General features: G+C 44.0%; 1 protein-coding gene across 3 annotated transcripts in view; it reads right to left on the bottom strand.

Moving 5' to 3' along the window:
* Positions 1 to 20,697, bottom strand: part of ABCC1 (ATP binding cassette subfamily C member 1 (ABCC1 blood group)) — an 872,430-nt gene that overhangs the window by 64,686 nt on the left and 787,047 nt on the right. For all 3 annotated transcript variants that reach the window (XM_069210194.1, XM_069210193.1, XM_069210195.1), the window contains one exon: positions 5,543 to 5,701. In XM_069210194.1, the coding sequence (XP_069066295.1) occupies positions 5,543 to 5,701 (159 nt within the window). The remainder of the gene's footprint in view (positions 1 to 5,542; positions 5,702 to 20,697) is intronic.

The raw sequence follows: 20,697 nt of genomic DNA on the forward strand, positions 1-20,697 counted from the left end.
TAATTGCATCAGGGACATCTCTATCTGTTTAGATGTAAGCACCTGCAATAGGGCTCTAATTAAATTCATGTCTGTGTACATTTTCACTGAGGGGCTTTATTTATGTTTCTGTTCTGCAGCAGTGAGTAGGTCCTGAAGTTTTGTTTATGTACAATGATTGCCCCTAGACCCTATGTTGATTTGTTATCATCACAGTTCCATGCCCACATTGTCTGCGTCAAAAAGGACGTGCAGTGTGCCTATATAGGCCCCACCTCAGTGCGCTGATCCCAGTTTCATGATTACTTTCCGCACCAGAAGAATAGAGCCAAATTGAGGTAACAAGACTAGTGTACCAAAGAGATCTCCTCAGTGACATATTGAAATGGAAATAACAGTTCACAGAACGGCGATGATCACATAAGGAATCTGCGGCCAGTCTCTCTACCAGATAAGATGCTACCAAAGGTAAGTAACTTGTTCATCTGACATCTAGCTGCTGATTCCTTAGCTCAGAATAGACACCCACGCAATACTTTCCCAGAGGAGAGTCTGTAAACTGGTTAGACTATGCTGAACGGGCAAAATGCCCACCAATCCGGATTGTCAAGATGATAGTGATTGTTAAACGTGCAGCAATGCCCAAGTGGCTGCCTGGCTTATGTCCAGGACTAGGAGTCAAAGAGATAGTGCAGTGGTGGCACCTTTGGCTCTCAAATTCAAACATGTACAGATTCACCATACTGGTGCACAGGTACATGTTCACCTCAAAGGGCAAATTATTCCTCTAACTTTTTTTTAACATGCCCTGTAGGAGACCATAATATAGAGTAGGACTCAACATAGATATTTTTAACGGAACATTTTTCTTCTGTACCTATTTTTCAGGCATTCAGCCTGCATTGCATTCACATTACACACGCTCCATGTTCGCAGGGTAGTACCTTCTGCTTTTGGCTGTGAGGAGGAGTCCTATGATGAAGTCTGCCACCTCGTCAATTGGTGAGGGCTCTCGTCCTTAATAGATAACTCTTTTAATCAGTTGGTATTACGCAATAATTCATTTTTACTTTTATGTCTTGTCTATCTCCATGGGATCGGTTTGAGGTTCCTATGTCCTATTTGAGGGAAGGCATCCTGTTATGTACCCTCTTGTTGTTAAATGGAGTGGTGATTGGGAAAACAATGTTTGTCTAGGATTGATGTTAATGAGTTAGCCACTAGCCTGGCACGGCAGATGTGTCCATCACTGAGATACCCAAAGAGGCTACTTACTCACTGTGGCTTTGCAAAGTATTGCTCTTGTTTATGTTGTTGCACTGAGAGACTGCTGGGAAAGCCATTGCGAGGACTGGAATGGTTCTTGAGATACCATGAAGTGAGAGCACTGGCCCTTACTACTTCTTCTTGGCTACAGCTTAATATTAGGCAAAAGCAGCGCTGCATAGTCTGTACTCCCATGGTGGAGCCATATTTTGCTGCGGAAGATCACTGGGGCAATCAGATGTACCTCTGGCTTTCCTCCCCAGGTGTCACTTGCCTTAGCAATACTTGCAACACCTGGAGTCAGGGAGAAGAGCTCCTCTACAACTTGGAGTGAGTACAGCAGCCAGTCCAAATTCTCACCAGCTGTGATTTGGCCCGAGGCTTAGTCTATGCTAGGTGTTTTGTAGCAATTGCTCGGACTCAGAAAAAAGACAGACCACTTAAGCAGCTGTACAGTTGGTGCTGACACAGCCACTGGTTATGCTGATAGGAGCCACAGAGGGACCTGTTGCGTCTCTGATCTTCCATTTGGCCCTGCAAATGTGATCCTCCTTTTAACTTACTAAAAGCATTATCTATCAAAGACAGAGGGGCAAACTCTAGCTGACATGTGGTTGTATGAGTACTTTAGCTCCAGGGCTCAGTACAAGATTAAGCTTCCTTCATTATCTATCAAGCATATAAGGGCCTGACTGTCTCACAGCTACAGCATCACTGAGAAAGATGCTCCTGAATGTCTCACTTCAGAGATATGGATGAGTTTTCCTCAAGCAACTAGGCTAAAGAGGGACGTCTTATATCACTTCATTAGCCCATATTTCTTACTGATGTTAAGCAAACTGGTCTTACTGGCGTGCCAAAAAAACTTGAAAGACAAACATTAGGTAAGACCTGTTCAATATGCCACGAAGTTTCCAGTCATGCTATGGGCCGTTTCTTCAATTATGGATTACAAGGATCCCAGAAGGACCAAGTCTTATGCATGCTCATCATTCTCATTATGGAGAAAGGATGAGATGTCAAGAATCTTGCTTATCTTCAGTAATATTTTTTCTGGTGGATCCTCTAACTGCAGATATCTCATCACCAGACCAGCACTTGCTCCCATGTACAGTTATGTGGCACCAAAAGACTCCAGAGACTCCAGAGACAGCCTGGCTCTGCCTCCAAATGTGATGACGAAGGCGCATGAAGGCACCACAATCCTGCATGCTCAGGCCAGTTTATTTTGAACATTTCTGGCCCCTCAGACGCAGATCAACCATGACAAATTGGAGGAGTCAGTGCGCAAAATCTAATCTGGGACCTTTTTAACAGGTGGATGCAATTCACATAATGGAAAGGGATGTGAGGAATCTACAGTTAGTTAAAGTAACCACCAGAAAAAGAGTTACCAAAGGAAATTACTTCTTCTGATGCATATGTTTAACCACAAATTGCTCTCCTGAAGAAGCAGTAGCTCCCAAAAAAGCAGAGTCTTAGGAGTGAACCTGCACCAAGAAGTCAAAGAACTAAATGGCACAATGTCCCTCTCTATGGAGCTGACAGTCAAGGCAGAAATGCCTAGTGAAAGGTAAACATGGATGCCCATATAGCAGCCTGGCAAATGTCCAATACATTGTAGGATCACCCCTCACCAAAGCATCTCTCCTGTACTGCCATTCCTTTCTTAGAACTAGCAAAGTCCAAAAAAGCTGGTCCGTGACTCCATACCTTTTCATGCACTCAGTCTAGAAACTGTGGGCTCATTAAGTCTACCACTGAAGCATCTCCTCATACTTCAAGTGATGTGGCTAAGAGAAGACGATGAAGAGAGAGAACTGGTGAGGTTGTGCAAACATGCCACAGTGGAGGTGGCCATGTTGCATACCCTGTGCTTGTACAGATGCAGAACTAGGGTCAAAAATCTGCTTTTAAATGGGTGTGGAAGCAGTTTGTGATCTAGGTATTAGGAAGCAAGGATGCCTAAGAATCTTAAAGAGTCAGAATTTAAGAGAACAATAGTTTCACTCATCTTGTATAATGAGAGAATGTCTGTGGTGCTCATGACCAAGGCCTGAACCATGTGTCAAAGAAGAAATAAAACAGTGGGCCAGGCCAATCTAATGTCCTTCTAGTCCAGGATGTAAATATGAACTACAGGCTTGCCAGAGTGCAAATAGGTGTGGATGTTACCTCCAAGTAGCTGCTTTAGAGAGCTCATCTAAGGGACTGTCTCCAAATATAGCAGCAGCTGCAGCTTTACCTGCTTAGGTGATATATTGGCTTTTGACAGCACAGGTCGATACCGTAGACCTAGAACTGGATTGTTCAGAGGTGGATAAACCAGATGTATAATTTACAAATACATGTTTGAACTTTTAAATGTCCTTTGTTTTGTAGGGCTGGAATTCCAACACTGTCTTAAAGTTAAGCATATGCAAAGACCTTTCTGTTGGACAAGAGGAACTAGGAATATCACAAATCCTGTAGGCAGATATGATCACCACTAACAAAGCAGCCTGTCATGTGATGTTTTGCAAGAAAGCTTTATTATTAGTTCGGAACCAGTGTGATCAGCTTCACAAGGACTCCACTAAGTTGCCATGGAAAACAAGGTCCCCTGATTGGTAGAAAGAACTTCTTAATCTCTCCTAGGAAGTCCTTTAGAATTGGGAAATTGAAAAAAATGATTTGTGAAGGACATTTCCATTAAGTGTGATTGCTGCAAGACATACCTTTACAGAAAAGAGTTGCAACCTCGCTTTAGCCAAATTGAGAGGATAAGAAAGAACCACTTCTTCCTGGCGCTTGGTCGTGGAAGAGGACCAGTAATCTTCTGGATGCAGAATCTCTTCCATTTGAAAACTTAGGAAGACCTAGTTTGTGAAGGTTTGGCTTCCTACAAAATGTTAATGCAGTTCTGAGAGCTTTTTAAATGTTTGATTGATACAGATTGAGGAGCCAAGCCATTAAGCTCAATGTCTCAAGGATTGCGGTGGAGGAGCTGTCCTCCACACTTGTGAAGGAGATGAAATCTGCAAGAGAGACTACTGGCAGGTTACGCCAATTGATTAAGCAAATTGGTGCAGCACCACTTCCTCAGCCATTCTGGAACTCTGGAAAGCACCCCAGCTCTGGAGTAAATCAGTTTGAAGACTGATGGTTTCCAATTTAATGGTGTACATAATTGTGTAAAGAAACGTCCATGGCCAGTTGACCAAAATGACATTCCCCTTTGTTCCTAGCCTGTAGAAGCTCAAGGTGAAGTCTGGGCACTTCTGAGGTATGCGTTAGCAAATCGGTCTATCTGTGAAAAATCCCAGTAACAGAAGACACTGAAGAACCAGCTTATTACTTTATTGTGTTTTTTTCTGAAAAGTTCAGCTAAGGGCGTATGTTTCCACTTTCTGGATGGGTGTATTAAACATTAAAAAAAAACACCACCACCATTTGTCCTACGTTGCCCTGTCAAAGGATACTATATATGTACTTTTGTTTTCAAAAACTGGATTTTCCAAAGACAAGAGCATATTCAAATAAATGTGTTAGGATCCTGTGCATGGGAGGGAAAATTCAGTTTCCGATTATTATAAGTGGCAGGTTGAAACAGAATTTCTTACTTTGTCTGTTCAGTTTCTCAGGGTTCTGGGAAATCATCCCATTTCCTGCCGACAGGATGCTGCAATAAAGCCCTATGTGTCCTGTGGATGAAAGTCTGTAAACAACATATTCACTGTCTCACAATCAGCTTTTGTGTTCATAGAGAGGCATGAGGAGCGGGCACTAGTTTTATGAATGCTGTCCAGGCATCAGATGCAGAATATTCTTAAGTTGGAATAACAATGTGTTTTTACTTTCTGTATTGAGTTTCCAAGTCAGTGTTTCACATTAAAATCCCAACATTTATAAAGAAATTGTAGAAAATGCAATAGTCAAGAATGTTTAGTTCCAGATATTGTATGTTGATGGAAGAAAAGAACTGACTAAAAGATGGAAGAGCCGGCTCCATATACAAGGGGGTTGTCACATCAGGTAATGGCTGCGACTGCTGTAATGGAGACAAACTCACAGTGAAAATGCTTGTGAACTCTGTGATGGCTTTGCAAAAACTGCCATGTATAGACTGCCCAAAAAGCAACTTCATAACATGAGAAAGGTGCAAAACGAAGATGTCCACATTTGTTTCTTGTACTTTATTACATTTGCAAAAGTGTACTTAGTTTATAATTAAGGTAGCTGCATATGCTGTGTTTAGTATCATTCAGTCTTGTTACATCAGATGCTTGGTGAAAAAAGAAAAATACTTTATTTTTACCTGGGGGATAATGGTGATTTTAAACCTGAGATCATGAAGACCTATTTTTGCTATGTTAACTCCATCAATGATAATATTTCCTTCAGCTGCTTCGTTAATTCGAAACAGACCTAATGTAAGTGATGATTTTCCAGCGCCAGTTCGACCAACAATTCCAACCTACAGAATAACATCCAAAAAAAGAAAAAGAAAGAGAACTGGTTAAACATTTTATTAATGGCACACATTAATATGCTTTCTACCTAAAAAATTACCCAGTGCATGAAAGAATTATTCAAAATTTGCAAAGCAACAAGTAAAGCTATAAAATGAGTATTATTCCAACACTACGAATATTAGGAATGGCTTACATAACCATAAGATAAAAATAATGATATCTTATATTTTTTTAATCACACTGCAAAATTAGTATTATTATCCTAGATAACACAAAAAAACAGATCTTAACTGTACAACTAAAGGCCCTGGTGAACACCCAGATAAATAGAGGTTACTGATAGATTCCGTGTTGGCATTTCCAAATACTACATTATTCAAGTCGCCAAAATTAGCATGACTTGTTTTGTGAAATAGTTTCAAACAACCCAAGGTCCTGATCTCTCCCAACTCTCTATTATTCAGATCGGGTTCTGCAGCCTTTTCTGTAATAGGAGATATGTATTTATGTTCACAGAAAATTTTCCAAAGTTGATATTAGAGTTGTAATAGTGTCCACTTTAAACAAGATTATACTAGTGGCCTCCTTGAGCAAAATTAGCAGCAGTGATCATTTCACAGCCTCAGCCAGGGTCCCCTGCCTGGGCAGTGCAGGGGCCCCCCTGAGGCCCCCTGCACCTGTTCCATGCCAGCCTTTTCATGGTGGTGGAACTGCCATGAAAAGGCAGTCTGAAAACAAGGTTGTAATCAGCAGGGCAGTGCTGAGTTAAACGCTGCCCTGGCTCATTACACCAGCCCCGCTGTCAGCCTGTTGGGATCTAGCATCATGGTGGTGGGTTGGCGGGTCGGACAGCCTACCTCGTAATGTGCCAATCGGACTGCTACTGGCGCAGCGTCGGACTGCCACTGTGCGTCTGGTGGTCCTCGGACCCCCAGACTCAGGATTGGGGCCTAAGTAATAATGGGATTAACAAACAGCAATAGAGGAAAGAGTGTTGACTCGTTTCAAAACCATGCAATAAATGCACAAACCATTACAATAATAACTGCAAAAAATTGTGTAAAGGATTTTTCATTGTAAGCTACAGCATCTACAAATTTACATTTCAAAAACAAAGTTTTTTAACTTGCTGAACGAGGGGTGAACTACTGTTTTTACGATCTTTATTTTTACAAACTATTAAAGCACGCTGGCCCAGCTTAATTAAACTGAGTTAAATGTAGACTGTCAGCTCAAAAACAGATCTCAAATCATTATTATTGTGGGACTAACATCGGACAATCACAGTGACAATTAGATTTCAAGCCTGAGAGAATCTCTTGACCTTTTTTTCTGGGTTGATCACATCCACAGTATAGTCCTCAAAATGGGTTTGAACCAACTCAAAAGGGACTTGTGGGCGAAACAAACTAGTATAAATACATCCACTGGAGTGGACAAGTTTTGGGAATGAGTACACTGCAAGACTAAGTGCTATATACACCATTGTTGGTGGCCTAAGTCACTGATATATGAAATATAAGTCAATGCATTCATCTGAGATGTGAGCTAACTAGATCAGCTGGTCTCAAAATAAAAGCAGTCTCGATATTCAGACTCCCGATTTTCCACTACGATCCTTCACATCTAAGAGGGCTATGGATAAATGTGCAACGAAGGTTTGGTGCCCTACAGCTACTGAAGATGTACTAAGGTCAAAGGAAACAATAGTTCCAGCCTTTTTTCTTCCTACGGAGTAAACACTTCTATGGAGAGTAAAATGTTCTGTAACAGCCCTGGGGTGGAAAAAAAGGTGTAATTTAGCACTGCAAAGTTTATAAGCAGCTCTGGGAAGCACAGGAGAGTAATCACTAACAAGTGTTGTATGGAACAACTATCTTTCACAGTTTGTAAATTAACACTCATGGTTAATAGCTACTTGATTTACTGCCACTGATGCACTTTACGGGATGTATTGTATAAGATGCAATTCTGATTACTACTACACAGTTTATTTTATATCTTCGTATTTCAGTTTTTAACTTACATAGTCAATAGTTTTCAAATGGTTGATAATAAACAGAAATGAAAATGTCACTTACCCAGTGTATATCTGTTCGTGGCATCAGTCGCAGTAGATTCGCATGTTCTGCAATAGCTCGCCATCTGGTGTTGGGCCGGAGTGTTACAAGTTGTTTTTCTTCGAAGAAGTCTTTCGAGTCACGGGACCGAGTGACTCCTCCTTTTGTCTCCATTGCGCATGGGCGTCGACTCCATCTTCGATTGTTTTTCCCCGCAGAGGGTGAGGTAGGAGTTGAATTGTAGTAATAGTGCCCATGCAATGGAGTGACTAAGTATGCACCTATTTAAGGTTGAGATGATACATATATAAATAATTGAAGGTAACTTCCAAACTGCTACAGGCTCCCGGGGAGGCGGGTGGGCACATGCGAATCTACTGCGACTGATGCCACGAACAGATGTACACTGGGTAAGTGACATTTTCAGTTCGATGGCATCTGTCGCTGTAGATACGCATGTTCTGCATAGACTAGTAAGCAGTTATCTCCCCAAAAGCGGTGGATCAGCCTGTAGGAGTGGAAGTAGTTTGAAATAATGTTCTTAATACGGCTTGACCTACTGTGGCTTGTTGTGCGGATAACACGTCTACACAGTAGTGCTTGGTGAATGTGTGAGGCGTAGACCATGTGGCTGCCTTACATATTTCTTGCATTGGGATGTTTCCTAGAAAGGCCATGGTAGCACCTTTCTTTCTGGTTGAGTGTGCCCTTGGTGTAATGGGCAGCTGTCGTTTAGCTTTAAGGTAGCAGATTTGGATGCATTTAACTATCCATCTGGCTATACCTTGTTTTGATATTGGGTTTCCTGCATGAGGTTTTTGAAATGCAATAAATAGTTGTTTAGTCTTTCTGATGTTTTTTGTTCTGTCAATGTAATACATCAATGCTCTTTTGACATCTAATGTATGTAGTGCCCTTTCAGCTACGGTATCTGGCTGTGGAAAGAACACTGGAAGTTCCACTGTTTGATTTAGATGGAACGGTGAAATAACCTTTGGCAAAAATTTAGGATTGGTCCTTAGGACGACCTTATTCTTGTGTAGTTGTATAAAAGGTTCCTGTATTGTAAACGCCTGAATCTCGCTTACTCTTCTTAGGGAAGTAATGGCGATGAGAAATGCCACCTTCCAGGTTAGGAACTGTATGTCGCAGGAGTGCATGGGTTCAAAAGGTGGACCCATAAGTCTAGTTAGGACAACATTTAGGTTCCATGAAGGAACAGGTGGTGTTCTTGGTGGTATAATTCTCCTAAGGCCCTCCATGAATGCTTTAATGACTGGTATCTTATACAGGGAGTGCAGAATTATTAGGCAAGTTGTATTTTTGAGGATTAATTTTATTATTGAACAACAACCATGTTCTCAATGAACCCAAAAAACTCATTAATATCAAAGCTGAATATTTTTGGAAGTAGTTTTTAGTTTGTTTTTAGTTTTAGCTATGTTAGGGGGATATCTGTGTGTGCAGGTGACTATTACTGTGCATAATTATTAGGCAACTTAACAAAAAAAAATATATACCCATTTTAATTATTTATTATTACCAGTGAAACCAATATAACATCTCAACATTCACAAATATACATTTCTGACATTCAAAAACAAAACAAAAACAAATCAGTGACCAATATAGCCACCTTTTTTTGCAAGGACACTCAAAAGCCTGCCATCCATGGATTCTGTCAGTGTTTTGATCTGTTCACCATCAACATTGCGTGCAGCAGCAACCACAGCCTCCCAGACACTGTTCAGAGAGGTGTACTGTTTTCCCTCCTTGTAAATCTCACATTTGATGATGGACCACAGGTTCTCAATGGGGTTCAGATCAGGTGAACAAGGAGGCCATGTCATTAGATTTCCTTCTTTTATACCCTTTCTTGCCAGCCACGCTGTGGAGTACTTGGACGCGTGTGATGGAGCATTGTCCTGCATGAAAATCATGTTTTTCTTGAAGGATGCAGACTTCTTCCTGTACCACTGCTTGAAGAAGGTGTCTTCCAGGAACTGGCAGTAGGACTGGGAGTTGAGCTTGACTCCATCCTCAACCCGAAAAGGCCCCACAAGCTCATCTTTGATGATACCAGCCCAAACCAGTACTCCACCTCCACCTTGCTGGCGTCTGAGTCGGACTGGAGCTCTCTGCCCTTTACCAATCCAGCCACGGGCCCATCCATCTGGCCCATCAAGACTCACTCTCATTTCATCAGTCCATAAAACCTTAGAAAAATCAGTCTTGAGATATTTCTTGGCCCAGTCTTGACGTTTCAGCTTGTGTGTCTTGTTCAGTGGTGGTCGTCTTTCAGCCTTTCTTACCTTGGCCATGTCTCTGAGTATTGCACACCTTGTGCTTTTGGGCACTCCAGTGATGTTGCAGCTCTGAAATATGGCCAAACTGGTGGCAAGTGGCATCGTGGCAGCTGCACACTTGACTTTTCTCAGTTCATGGGCAGTTATTTTGCGCCTTGGTTTTTCCACACGCTTCTTGCGACCCTGTTGACTATTTTGAATGAAACGCTTGATTGTTCGATGATCACGCTTCAGAAGCTTTGCAATTTTAAGAGTGCTGCATCCCTCTGCAAGATATCTCACTATTTTTGACTTTTCTGAGCCTGTCAAGTCCTTCTTTTGACCCATTTTGCCAAAGGAAAGGAAGTTGCCTAATAATTATGCACACCTGATATAGGGTGTTGATGTCATTAGACCACACCCCTTCTCTTTACAGAGATGCACATCACCTAATATGCTTAATTGGTAGTAGGCTTTCGAGCCTATACAGCTTGGAGTAAGACAACATGCATAAAGAGGATGATGTGGTCAAAATACTCATTTGCCTAATAATTCTGCACTCCCTGTATAGGGAAGTTGAATAGGTAGTCTGCAGGTATGCAGATATTGCTGCAAGGTGTATTTTAATGGAAGAGAAAGCCAGGTTAGATTTTTGTAAGTGAAGCAAGTAACCCACTACATGTTCTGGAGTTGTGTGTAATGGTTGTATTTGATTAATATGGCAGTAGCAAACAAACCTCTTCCATTTACTTGCATAGCAGTGCCTGGTGGATGGCCTTCTGGCTTGTTTTATGACTTCCATACATTCTTGGGTAAGTTGTAAGTGCCCGAATTCTAGGATTTCAGGAGCCAGATTGCTAGATTCAGCGATGCTGGATCTGGGTGTCTGATCTTTTGGTTGTGCTGTGTCAACAGATCTGGCCTGTTGGGCAATTTGATGCAGGGTACTACTGATAGGTCTAGTAGCGTTGTGTACCAGGGTTGCCTTGCCCAAGTTGGTGCTATCAATATGAGTTTGAGTTTGCTTTGACTGAGTTTGTTTACCAGGTAAGGAAGGAGAGGGAGAGGAGGAAAAGCGTAAGCAAATATCCCTGACCAGTTCATCCATAGGGCATTGCCTTGGGATTGTTCGTGTGGGTATCTGGATGCGAAGTTTTGGCATTTTGCGTTCTCCCTTGTCGCAAACAAGTCTATCTGAGGTGTTCCCCAGAGTTTGAAATAAGTGTTCAGAATTTGGGGGTGAATTTCCCATTCGTGGACCTGTTGGTGATCTCGAGAGAGATTGTCTGCGAGTTGATTTTGGATCCCTGGTATAAATTGTGCTATTAGGCGAATTTGGTTGTGAATTGCCCAACGCCAAATCTTTTGTGCTAGCAGGCTTAACTGCGTGGAGTGCGTCCCCCCCTGCTTGTTTAGATAATACATTGTTGTCATGTTGTCTGTTTTGACGAGAATGTATTTGTGAACTATTATTGGTTGGAAAGCTTTTAGTGCTTGAAAAACTGCTAGAAGTTCTAGGTGATTTATATGCAGTTTTGTTTGATGTACGTTCCATTGTCCTTGTATGCTGTGTTGATCGAGGTGTGCTCCCCACCCTGTCATGGAAGCATCTGTTGTTATTACGTATTGTGGCACTGGGTCTTGGAAAGGCCGCCCTTTGTTTAAATTTATGTTGTTCCACCATAGAAGCGAGAGGTAAGTTTGGCGGTCTATTAACACCAGATCTAGAAGGTGACCCTGTGCTTGTGACCATTGTGATGCTAGGCACTGTTGTAAGGGCCTCATGTGCAGTCTTGCGTTTGGGACAATGGCTATGCATGAAGACATCATGCCTAGGAGTTGTAGTACCATCTTTGCGTGTATCCTTTGTGTTGGATACATGCGTTGTATGATGGTGTTGAAATTTCGAATTCTTTGTGGACTTGGAGTGGCTACTCCTTTTGATGTGTCTATTATGGCTCCCAGGTATTGTTGTACCTTGCGCGGCAGAATTTTGGATTTTGTGAAATTGACGGTGAACCCTAGTTTGAAGAGGGTTTGTATGATATGGTTTGTGTGATTTGAGCACTGTATTAACGAATGGGCCTTGATTAGCCAGTCGTCTAGATATGGGAACACATGTATTTGCTGCCTTCTTATGTGTGCAGCGACTACCGCTAGGCATTTGGTAAAGACTCTTGGTGCGGTTGTTAATCCGAAAGGCAGTACCTTGAATTGGTAATGTATTCCTTTGAATACAAACCTTAGGTATTTCCTGTGCGATGGGTGTATTGGTATATGGAAATAAGCATCCTTGAGGTCTAAAGTTGCCATGTAGTCGTGTAGTTTTAGCAATGGCAATACTTCTTGTAGTGTGACCATGTGAAAGTGGTCTGATTTGATGAAAGTGTTCACTACTCTGAGGTCTAGGATTGGTCTCAGCGTTTTGTCCTTCTTTGGTATCAGAAAGTACAGTGAGTAAACTCCTGTGTTTATTTGTGTGTTTGGCACTAATTCGATTGCATTCTTTTGCAATAGTGCCTGCACTTCTATCTCCAGGAGATTGGAATGGTGTGTTGTCAAATTTTGTGCTTTTGGTGGTATGCTTGGAGGGAATTGTAGAAATTCTATGCAATAACCATGTTGGATAATTGCTAGAACCCAAGTGTCTGTAGTGATTTCCTCCCATGCTTTGTAATAATGACTTATTCTTCCCCCCCACTGGTGTTGTGTGGAGGGGGTGAGTGACATGTGAGTCACTGTTTAGTAGTAGGGGTTTTGGGGCTCTGAAATCTTCCTCTATTTCTAGGGAATTGCCCTCCTCTATATTGTCCCCGAAAACCTCCTCTATACTGTCCCTGGTAACTGGACGGTGTTGCTTGTGAGGTGCTGGCTTGTGTGCTTTGACCCCGAAACCCCCCTCGAAAGGGCGTTTTACGGAATGTGCTGTAATTCCCTCTGCTCTGCGGGGAGTAGAGTGCGCCCATGGCTTTGGCAGTGTCCGTATCTTTTTTGAGTTTCTCAATCGCTGTGTCCACTTCTGGACCGAACAGTTCTTTTTCATTAAAAGGCATATTGAGAACTGCTTGTTGAATCTCTGGTTTAAATCCAGACGTTCGGAGCCATGCATGCCTTCTGATAGTTACAGATGTATTAATTGTCCGTGCAGCTGTATCTGCAGCGTCCATGGAGGAGCGGATCTGGTTGTTGGAAATGGTCTGTCCCTCCTCAACCACTTGTTTTGCCCTATTTTGTAAGTCCTTGGGCAGATGTTCAATGAGATGTTGCATCTCGTCCCAGTGGGCTCTGTCATAGCACGCAAGTAGTGCCTGGGAGTTCGCGATGCGCCACTGGTTTGCAGCTTGTGCTGCGACTCTTTTACCAGCTGCATCGAACTTGCGGCTTTCTTTAACTGGGGGTGGTGCATCTCCAGATGTGTGGGAATTGGCCCTTTTCCTAGCTGCTCCTACAACGACAGAGTCTGGTGGCAGCTGTGTAGTGATGAAAACCGGGTCTGTAGGAGGCGCCTTATACTTTTTTTCCACCCTTGGTGTGATTGCCCTACTTTTGACCGGCTCCTTAAAGATTTATTTCGCGTGCCGGAGCATACCAGGGAGCATAGGCAGGCTTTGGTATGAGCTGTGGGTGGAGGAGAGTGTGTTGAATAAAAAATCATCCTCGACCTGTTCTGAGTGGAGGCTTACGTTGTGAAATTGTGCTGCTCTAGCCACCACTTGAGAATACGCGGTGCTGTCTTCTGGTGGAGATGGCTTCGTAGGGTATGCCTCCGGACTGTTATCTGACACTGGGGCGTCGTATAGGTCCCATGCGTCTTGATCTTGGTCACCCTGGCTCATGGTGGTGTGAGCTGGGGAATGTGAAGGAGTTTGTGCTGGTGAGACGTTAATCACAGGTGGAGGAGAGGGTGGTGGGGTAACTCTTTTCACCACTTTTGGTTGTGGTGTCTGTTCAGTCTGGAACTCCAACCTTCTCTTTCTCCTAATGGGGGGAAGGGTGCTTATTTTTCCTGTCCCCTGCTGTATGAAGATACGCTTTTGCGTATGGTCCACATCAGTTGCTTGTAGCTCTTCCTCAAACCTATGCTTTTGCATCTGGGAGGTTAGCGAGTGCTCTTCTGTATAAGAGCCTGAAACTGGGTCGCTTGCAGTTTGTTTCGGCATCGAAACCCTGTCTGCGTGTTTTTTCGGCTCCGAGGTTACTTTTTTCTTTTTCGGGGCCGAAACCTCTCAGCGTCGATCTTCTTCGGTGCCGCTGTCTCGGCGTCGAGCCGTGTCCACACTGGTATCTCGGTGTCGAGGCTTGTCTCCAGCACTTTCTCGGTCCCGAGAAGGCTGCGTGCCGGTGTCTCGACCGGAGTCGGACGACCTCGGCGCTGTTTGGGCCTTTTTCGGTGCCGACGGTCGGTCACCGAATTTATGGGTGGAGCCATGGCCGGATGGCAGTGGCGTCCCCTGGGCCTTGTAAATATTTTTCTGTGTGGTTTTCGACGTCTTACTCACGGTTTGTGTATCGTCGAATCCTTCGGAGTCGGATTCTTGGATCGAGAAGGTACCTTCCTCTTCCTGCTCCTCGAACTCTCGGTGGGCTGTCGGCGCGGACGCCATCTGAAGTCTTCTGGCTCGACGGTCTCGGAGTGTCTTTCGGGACCGGAACGCACGACAGGCCTCACAGGTGTCTTCACTGTGCTCAGGTGACAGGCACAGGTTACAGACCAAGTGTTGGTCTGTATAGGGGTATTTATTGTGGCATTTGGGGCAGAAACGGAACGGGGTCCGTTCCATCGGCGTTCTTCAGCACGCGGTCGGGCCGACCAGGCCCCGACGGGGGATCGAAAAAACTACCCCGAAGGGCACCGGAGCTCTTCGATCTTCGATGCGGTGTGGAATCTAAGTACGCCGATCCCGAACGCAACAATACCGACGAAAATCTTCCGAAATTAACTAATTTTCCGTTCCGAAACTCGGAGCGACAGGAACACGTCCGAACCCGATGGCGGAAAAAAAACAATCGAAGATGGAGTCGACGCCCATGCGCAATGGAGACAAAAGGAGGAGTCACTCGGTCCCGTGACTCGAAAGACTTCTTCGAAGAAAAACAACTTGTAACACTCCGGCCCAACACCAGATGGCGAGCTATTGCAGAACATGCGTATCTACAGCGACAGATGCCATCGAACATATAAATACAATCTACTATGCTATTTCAAGTATACTTCACGTGTATATTATCTTATTTCCTATATACATCATGCTATAACATCTCTGACCCTTACAGTCTTGCGCACATGATTTGTGAGTTGCTCTAACTTTTCAATTTTCATCAAGATATCATCGCTTTGATTAAAACTAACAATGGTCTTTCACTGGCATTTGTAGATTTCCCCTCCTACCGCAATTCCTACTGCAAGTTCGTCACCACCGAGCATCATCATGAATCTGACACTGCCTTGCTTCTGAAGGCTACCAGAACACAGTTAGTGGATTAATTCTTGATCCGTGACAGGAAAGGGATATTCAAAAGCAGTCAAGAACTTGCCCCACAAGTCGGCCATTGGTTACCTTCTAGCATATATTGAAAATGTCACTTACCCAGTGTACATCTGTTCGTGGCATCAGTCGCAGTAGATTCGCATGTTCTGCAATAGCTCGCCATCTGGTGTTGGGCCGGAGTGTTACAAGTTGTTTTTCTTCGAAGAAGTCTTTCGAGTCACGGGACCGAGTGACTCCTCCTTTTGTCTCCATTGCGCATGGGCGTCGACTCCATCCTCGATTGTTTTTCCCCGCAGAGGGTGAGGTAGGAGTTGAATTGTAGTAATAGTGCCCATGCAATGGAGTGACTAAGTATGCACTTATTTAAGGTTGAGATGATACATATATAAATAATTGAAGGTAACTTCCAAACTGCTACAGGCTCCCGGGGAGGCGGGTGGGCACATGCGAATCTACTGCGACTGATGCCACGAACAGATGTACACTGGGTAAGTGACATTTTCAGTTCGATGGCATCTGTCGCTGTAGATACGCATGTTCTGCAATAGACTAGTAAGCAGTTATTTCCCCAAAAGCGGTGGATCAGCCTGTAGGAGTGGAAGTAGTCTGAAATAATGTCCTTAATACAGCTTGACCTACTGTGGCTTGTTGTGCGGATAACACGTCTACACAGTAGTGCTTGGTGAATGTGTGAGGCGTAGACCATGTGGCTGCCTTACATATTTCTTGCATTGGGATGTTTCCTAGAAAGGCCATGGTAGCACCTTTCTTTCTGGTTGAGTGTGCCCTTGGTGTAATGGGCAGCTGTCGTTTAGCTTTAAGGTAGCAGATTTGGATGCATTTAACTATCCATCTGGCTATACCTTGTTTTGAAATTGGGTTTCCTGCATGAGGTTTTTGAAATGCAATAAAGAGTTGTTTAGTCTTTCTGATGTTCTTTGTTCTGTCAATGTAATACATTAATGCTCTTTTGACATCTAATGTATGTAGTGCCCTTTCAGCTACGGTATCTGGCTGTGGAAAGAACACCGGAAGTTCCACTGTTTGATTTAGATGGAACGGTGAAATAACCTTTGGCAAAAATTTAGGATTGGTCCTTAGGACGACTTTATTTTTGTGTAGTTGTATAAAAGGTTCCTGTATAGTAAACGCCTGAATTTCGCTTACTCTTCTCAGGGAAGTAATGGCGATGAGAAATGCCACCTTCCAGGTTAGGAACTGTATGTCGCAGGAGTGCATGGGTTCAAAAGGTGGACCCATAAGTCTAGTTAGGACAACATTTAGGTTCCATGAAGGAACAGGTAGTGTTCTTGGTGGTATAATTCTCCTAAGGCCCTCCATGAATGCTTTAATGACTGGTATTTTATATAGGGAAGTTGAATAGGTAGTCTGCAGGTATGCAGATATTGCTGCAAGGTGAATCTTAATGGAAGAGAAAGCTAGGTTAGATTTTTGTAAGTGAAGCAAGTAACCCACTACATGTTCTGGAGTTGTGTGTAATGGTTGTATTTGATTAATATGGCAGTAGCAAACAAACCTCTTCCATTTACTTGCATAGCAGTGCCTGGTGGATGGCCTTCTTGCTTGTTTTATGACTTCCATACATTCTTGGGTAAGTTGTAAGTGCCCGAATTCTAGGATTTCAGGAGCCAGATTGCTAGATTCAGCGATGCTGGATCTGGGTGTCTGATCTTTTGGTTGTGCTGTGTCAACAGATCTGGCCTGTTGGGCAATTTGATGCAGGGTACCACTGATAGGTCTAGCAGCGTTGTGTACCAGGGTTGCCTTGCCCAAGTTGGTGCTATCAATATGAGTTTGAGTTTGCTTTGACTGAGTTTGTTTACCAGGTAAGGAAGGAGAGGGAGAGGAGGAAAAGCGTAAGCAAATATCCCTGACCAGTTCATCCATAGGGCATTGCCTTGGGATTGTTTGTGTGGGTATCTGGATGCGAAGTTTTGGCATTTTGCGTTCTCCCTTGTCGCAAACAAGTCTATCTGAGGTGTTCCCCAGAGTTTGAAATAAGTGTTCAGTATTTGGGGGTGAATTTCCCATTCGTGGACCTGTTGGTGATCTCGAGAGAGATTGTCTGCGAGTTGATTTTGTATCCCTGGTATAAACTGTGCAATTAGGCGAATTTGGTTGTGAATTGCCCAATGCCAAATTTTTTGTGCTAACATGCTTAACTGCGTGGAGTGCGTCCCTCCCTGCTTGTTTAGATAATACATTGTTGTCATGTTGTCTGTTTTGACGAGAATGTATTTGTGAACTATTATTGGTTGGAAAGCTTTTAGTGCTTGAAAAACTGCAAGAAGTTCTAGGTGATTGATATGCAGTTTTGTTTGATGTACGTTCCATTGTCCTTGTATGCTGTGTTGATCGAGGTGTGCTCCCCACCCTGTCATGGAAGCATCTGTTGTTATTACGTATTGTGGCACTGGGTCTTGGAAAGGCCGCCCCTTGTTTAAATTTATGTTGTTCCACCACAGAAGCGAGAGGTAAGTTTGGCGGTCTATTAACACCAGATCTAGAAGGTGACCCTGTGCTTGAGACCACTGTGATGCTAGGCATTGTTGTAAGGGCCTCATGTGCAGTCTTGCGTTTGGGACAATGGCTATGCATGATGACATCATGCCTAGGAGTTGTAATACCATCTTTGCTTGTATCTTTTGTGTTGGATACATGCGTTGTATGATGGTGTTGAAATTTTGAATTCTTTGTGGACTTGGAGTGGCTACTCCTTTTGATGTGTCTATTATGGCTCCCAGGTATTGTTGTACCTTGCGTGGCCGAATTTTGGATTTTGTGAAATTGACGGTGAACCCTAGTTTGAAGAGGGTTTGTATGATATGATTTGTGTGATTTGAGCACTCTATTAACGAATGGGCCTTGATTAGCCAGTCGTCTAGATATGGGAACACATGTATTTGCTGCCTTCTGATGTGTGCAGCGACTACCGCTAGACATTTGGTAAAGACTCTTGGTGCGGTTGTTAATCCGAAAGGCAGTACCTTGAATTGGTAATGTATTCCTTTGAATACAAACCTTAGGTATTTCCTGTGCGATGGGTGAATTGGTATATGGAAATAAGCATCCTTGAGGTCTAAAGTTGCCATGTAGTCGTGCAGCTTTAGCAATGGCAATACTTCTTGTAGTGTGACCATGTGGAAGTGGTCTGATTTGATGAAAGTGTTGACTACTCTGAGGTCTAGGATTGGTCTCAGTGTTTTGTCCTTCTTTGGTATCAGAAAGTACAGTGAGTAAACTCCTGTGTTTATTTGTGTGTTTGGCACTAATTCGATTGCATTCTTTTGCAATAGTGCCTGCACTTCTATCTCTAGGAGATTGGAATGGTGTGTTGTTAAATTTTGTGCTTTTGGTGGTATGTTTGGAGGGAACTGTAGAAATTCTATGCAGTAACCATGTTGGATAATTGCTAGAACCCAAGTGTCTGTAGTGATTTTCTCCCATGCTCTGTAATAATGACCTATTCGTCCCCCCACTGGTGTTGTGTGGAGGGGGTGAGTGACATGTGAGTCACTGTTTAGTAGTAGGGGTTTTGGGGCTTTGGAATCTTCCTCTATTTCTAGGGAATTGCCCTCCTCTATATTGTCCCCGAAAACCTCCTCTATACTGTCCTTGGTAACTGGACGGTGTGGCTTGTGAGGTGCTGGCTTGTGTGCTTTGACCCCGAAACCCCCCTCGAAAGGGCGTTTTACGGAATGAGCTGTAATTCCCTCTGCTCTGCGGGGAGTAGAGTGCGCCCATGGCTTTGGCAGTGTCCGTATCTTTTTTGAGTTTCTCAATCGCTGTGTCCACTTCTGGACCGAACAGTTCTTTTTCATTAAAAGGCATATTGAGAACTGCTTGTTGAATCTCTGGTTTAAATCCAGACGTTCGGAGCCATGCATGCCTTCTGATAGTTACAGATGTATTAATTGTCCGTGCAGCTGTATCTGCAGCGTCCATGGAGGAGCGGATCTGGTTGTTGGAGATGGCCTGTCCCTCCTCAACCACTTGTTTTGCCCTATTTTGGAAGTCTTTGGGCAGATGTTCAATGAGATGTTGCATCTCGTCCCAGTGGGCTCTGTCATAGCGCGCAAGTAGTGCCTGGGAGTTCGCGATGCGCCACTGGTTTGCAGCTTGTGCTGCGACTCTTTTACCAGCTGCATCAAACTTGCGGCTTTCTTTATCTGGGGGTGGTGCATCTCCAGATGTGTGAGAGTTGGCCCTTTTCCTAGCTGCTCCTACAACAACAGAGTCTGGTGGCAGCTGTGTTGTGATGAAAGCCGGGTCTGTAGGAGGCGGCTTATACTTTTTTTCCACCCTTGGTGTGATTGCCCTACTTTTGACCGGGTCCTTAAATATGTCTTTTGCGTGCCGGAGCATACCAGGGAGCATAGGCAGGCTTTGGTAGGAGCTGTGGGTGGAGGAGAGTGTGTTGAACAAGAAATCATCCTCGACCTGTTCTGAGTGGAGGCTTACGTTGTGAAATTGTGCTGCTCTAGCCACCACCTGAGAGTACGCGGTGCTGTCTTCTGGTGGAGATGGTTTTGTAGGGTATGCCTCTGGGCTGTTATCTGACACTGGGGCGTCGTATAGGTCCCATGCGTCCTGGTCTTGGTCACCCTGGCTCATGGTGGTGTGAGCTGGGGAGTGTGATGGCGTTTGTGCTGGTGAAACGTTAATCACGGGCGGAGGAGAGGGTGGTGGTGTAACTCTTTTCACCACTTTTGGTTGTGGTGCTTGTTCCGTCTGGAACTCCAACCTTCTCTTTCTCCTAATGGGGGGAAGGGTGCTTATTTTTCCTGTCCCCTGCTGAATGAAGATACGCTTTTGCGTATGGTCCGCATCAGTTGCTTGTAGCTCTTCCTCAAACCTATGCTTCTGCATTTGGGAGGTTAGCGAGTGCTCTTCTGTATAAGAGCCTGAAGCTGGGTCGCTTGCAGTTTGTTTCGGCGTCGAAACTTTGTCTGCGTGTTTTTTCGGCTCCGAGGTGACTTTTTTCCTTTTCGGGGCCGAAACCTCTCGGCGTCGATCTGTTTCGGTGCCGCTGTCTCGGCGTCGAGCCGTGTCCACACCGGCATCTCGGTGTCGAGGCTTGTCTCCAGCACTTTCTCGGTCCCGAGAAGGCTGCGTGCCGGTGTCTCGACCGGAGTCGGACGAT

The sequence above is a fragment of the Pleurodeles waltl genome, chromosome 10 (assembly GCF_031143425.1).
Source record: "Pleurodeles waltl isolate 20211129_DDA chromosome 10, aPleWal1.hap1.20221129, whole genome shotgun sequence".
NCBI lineage: Eukaryota > Metazoa > Chordata > Amphibia > Caudata > Salamandridae > Pleurodeles > Pleurodeles waltl.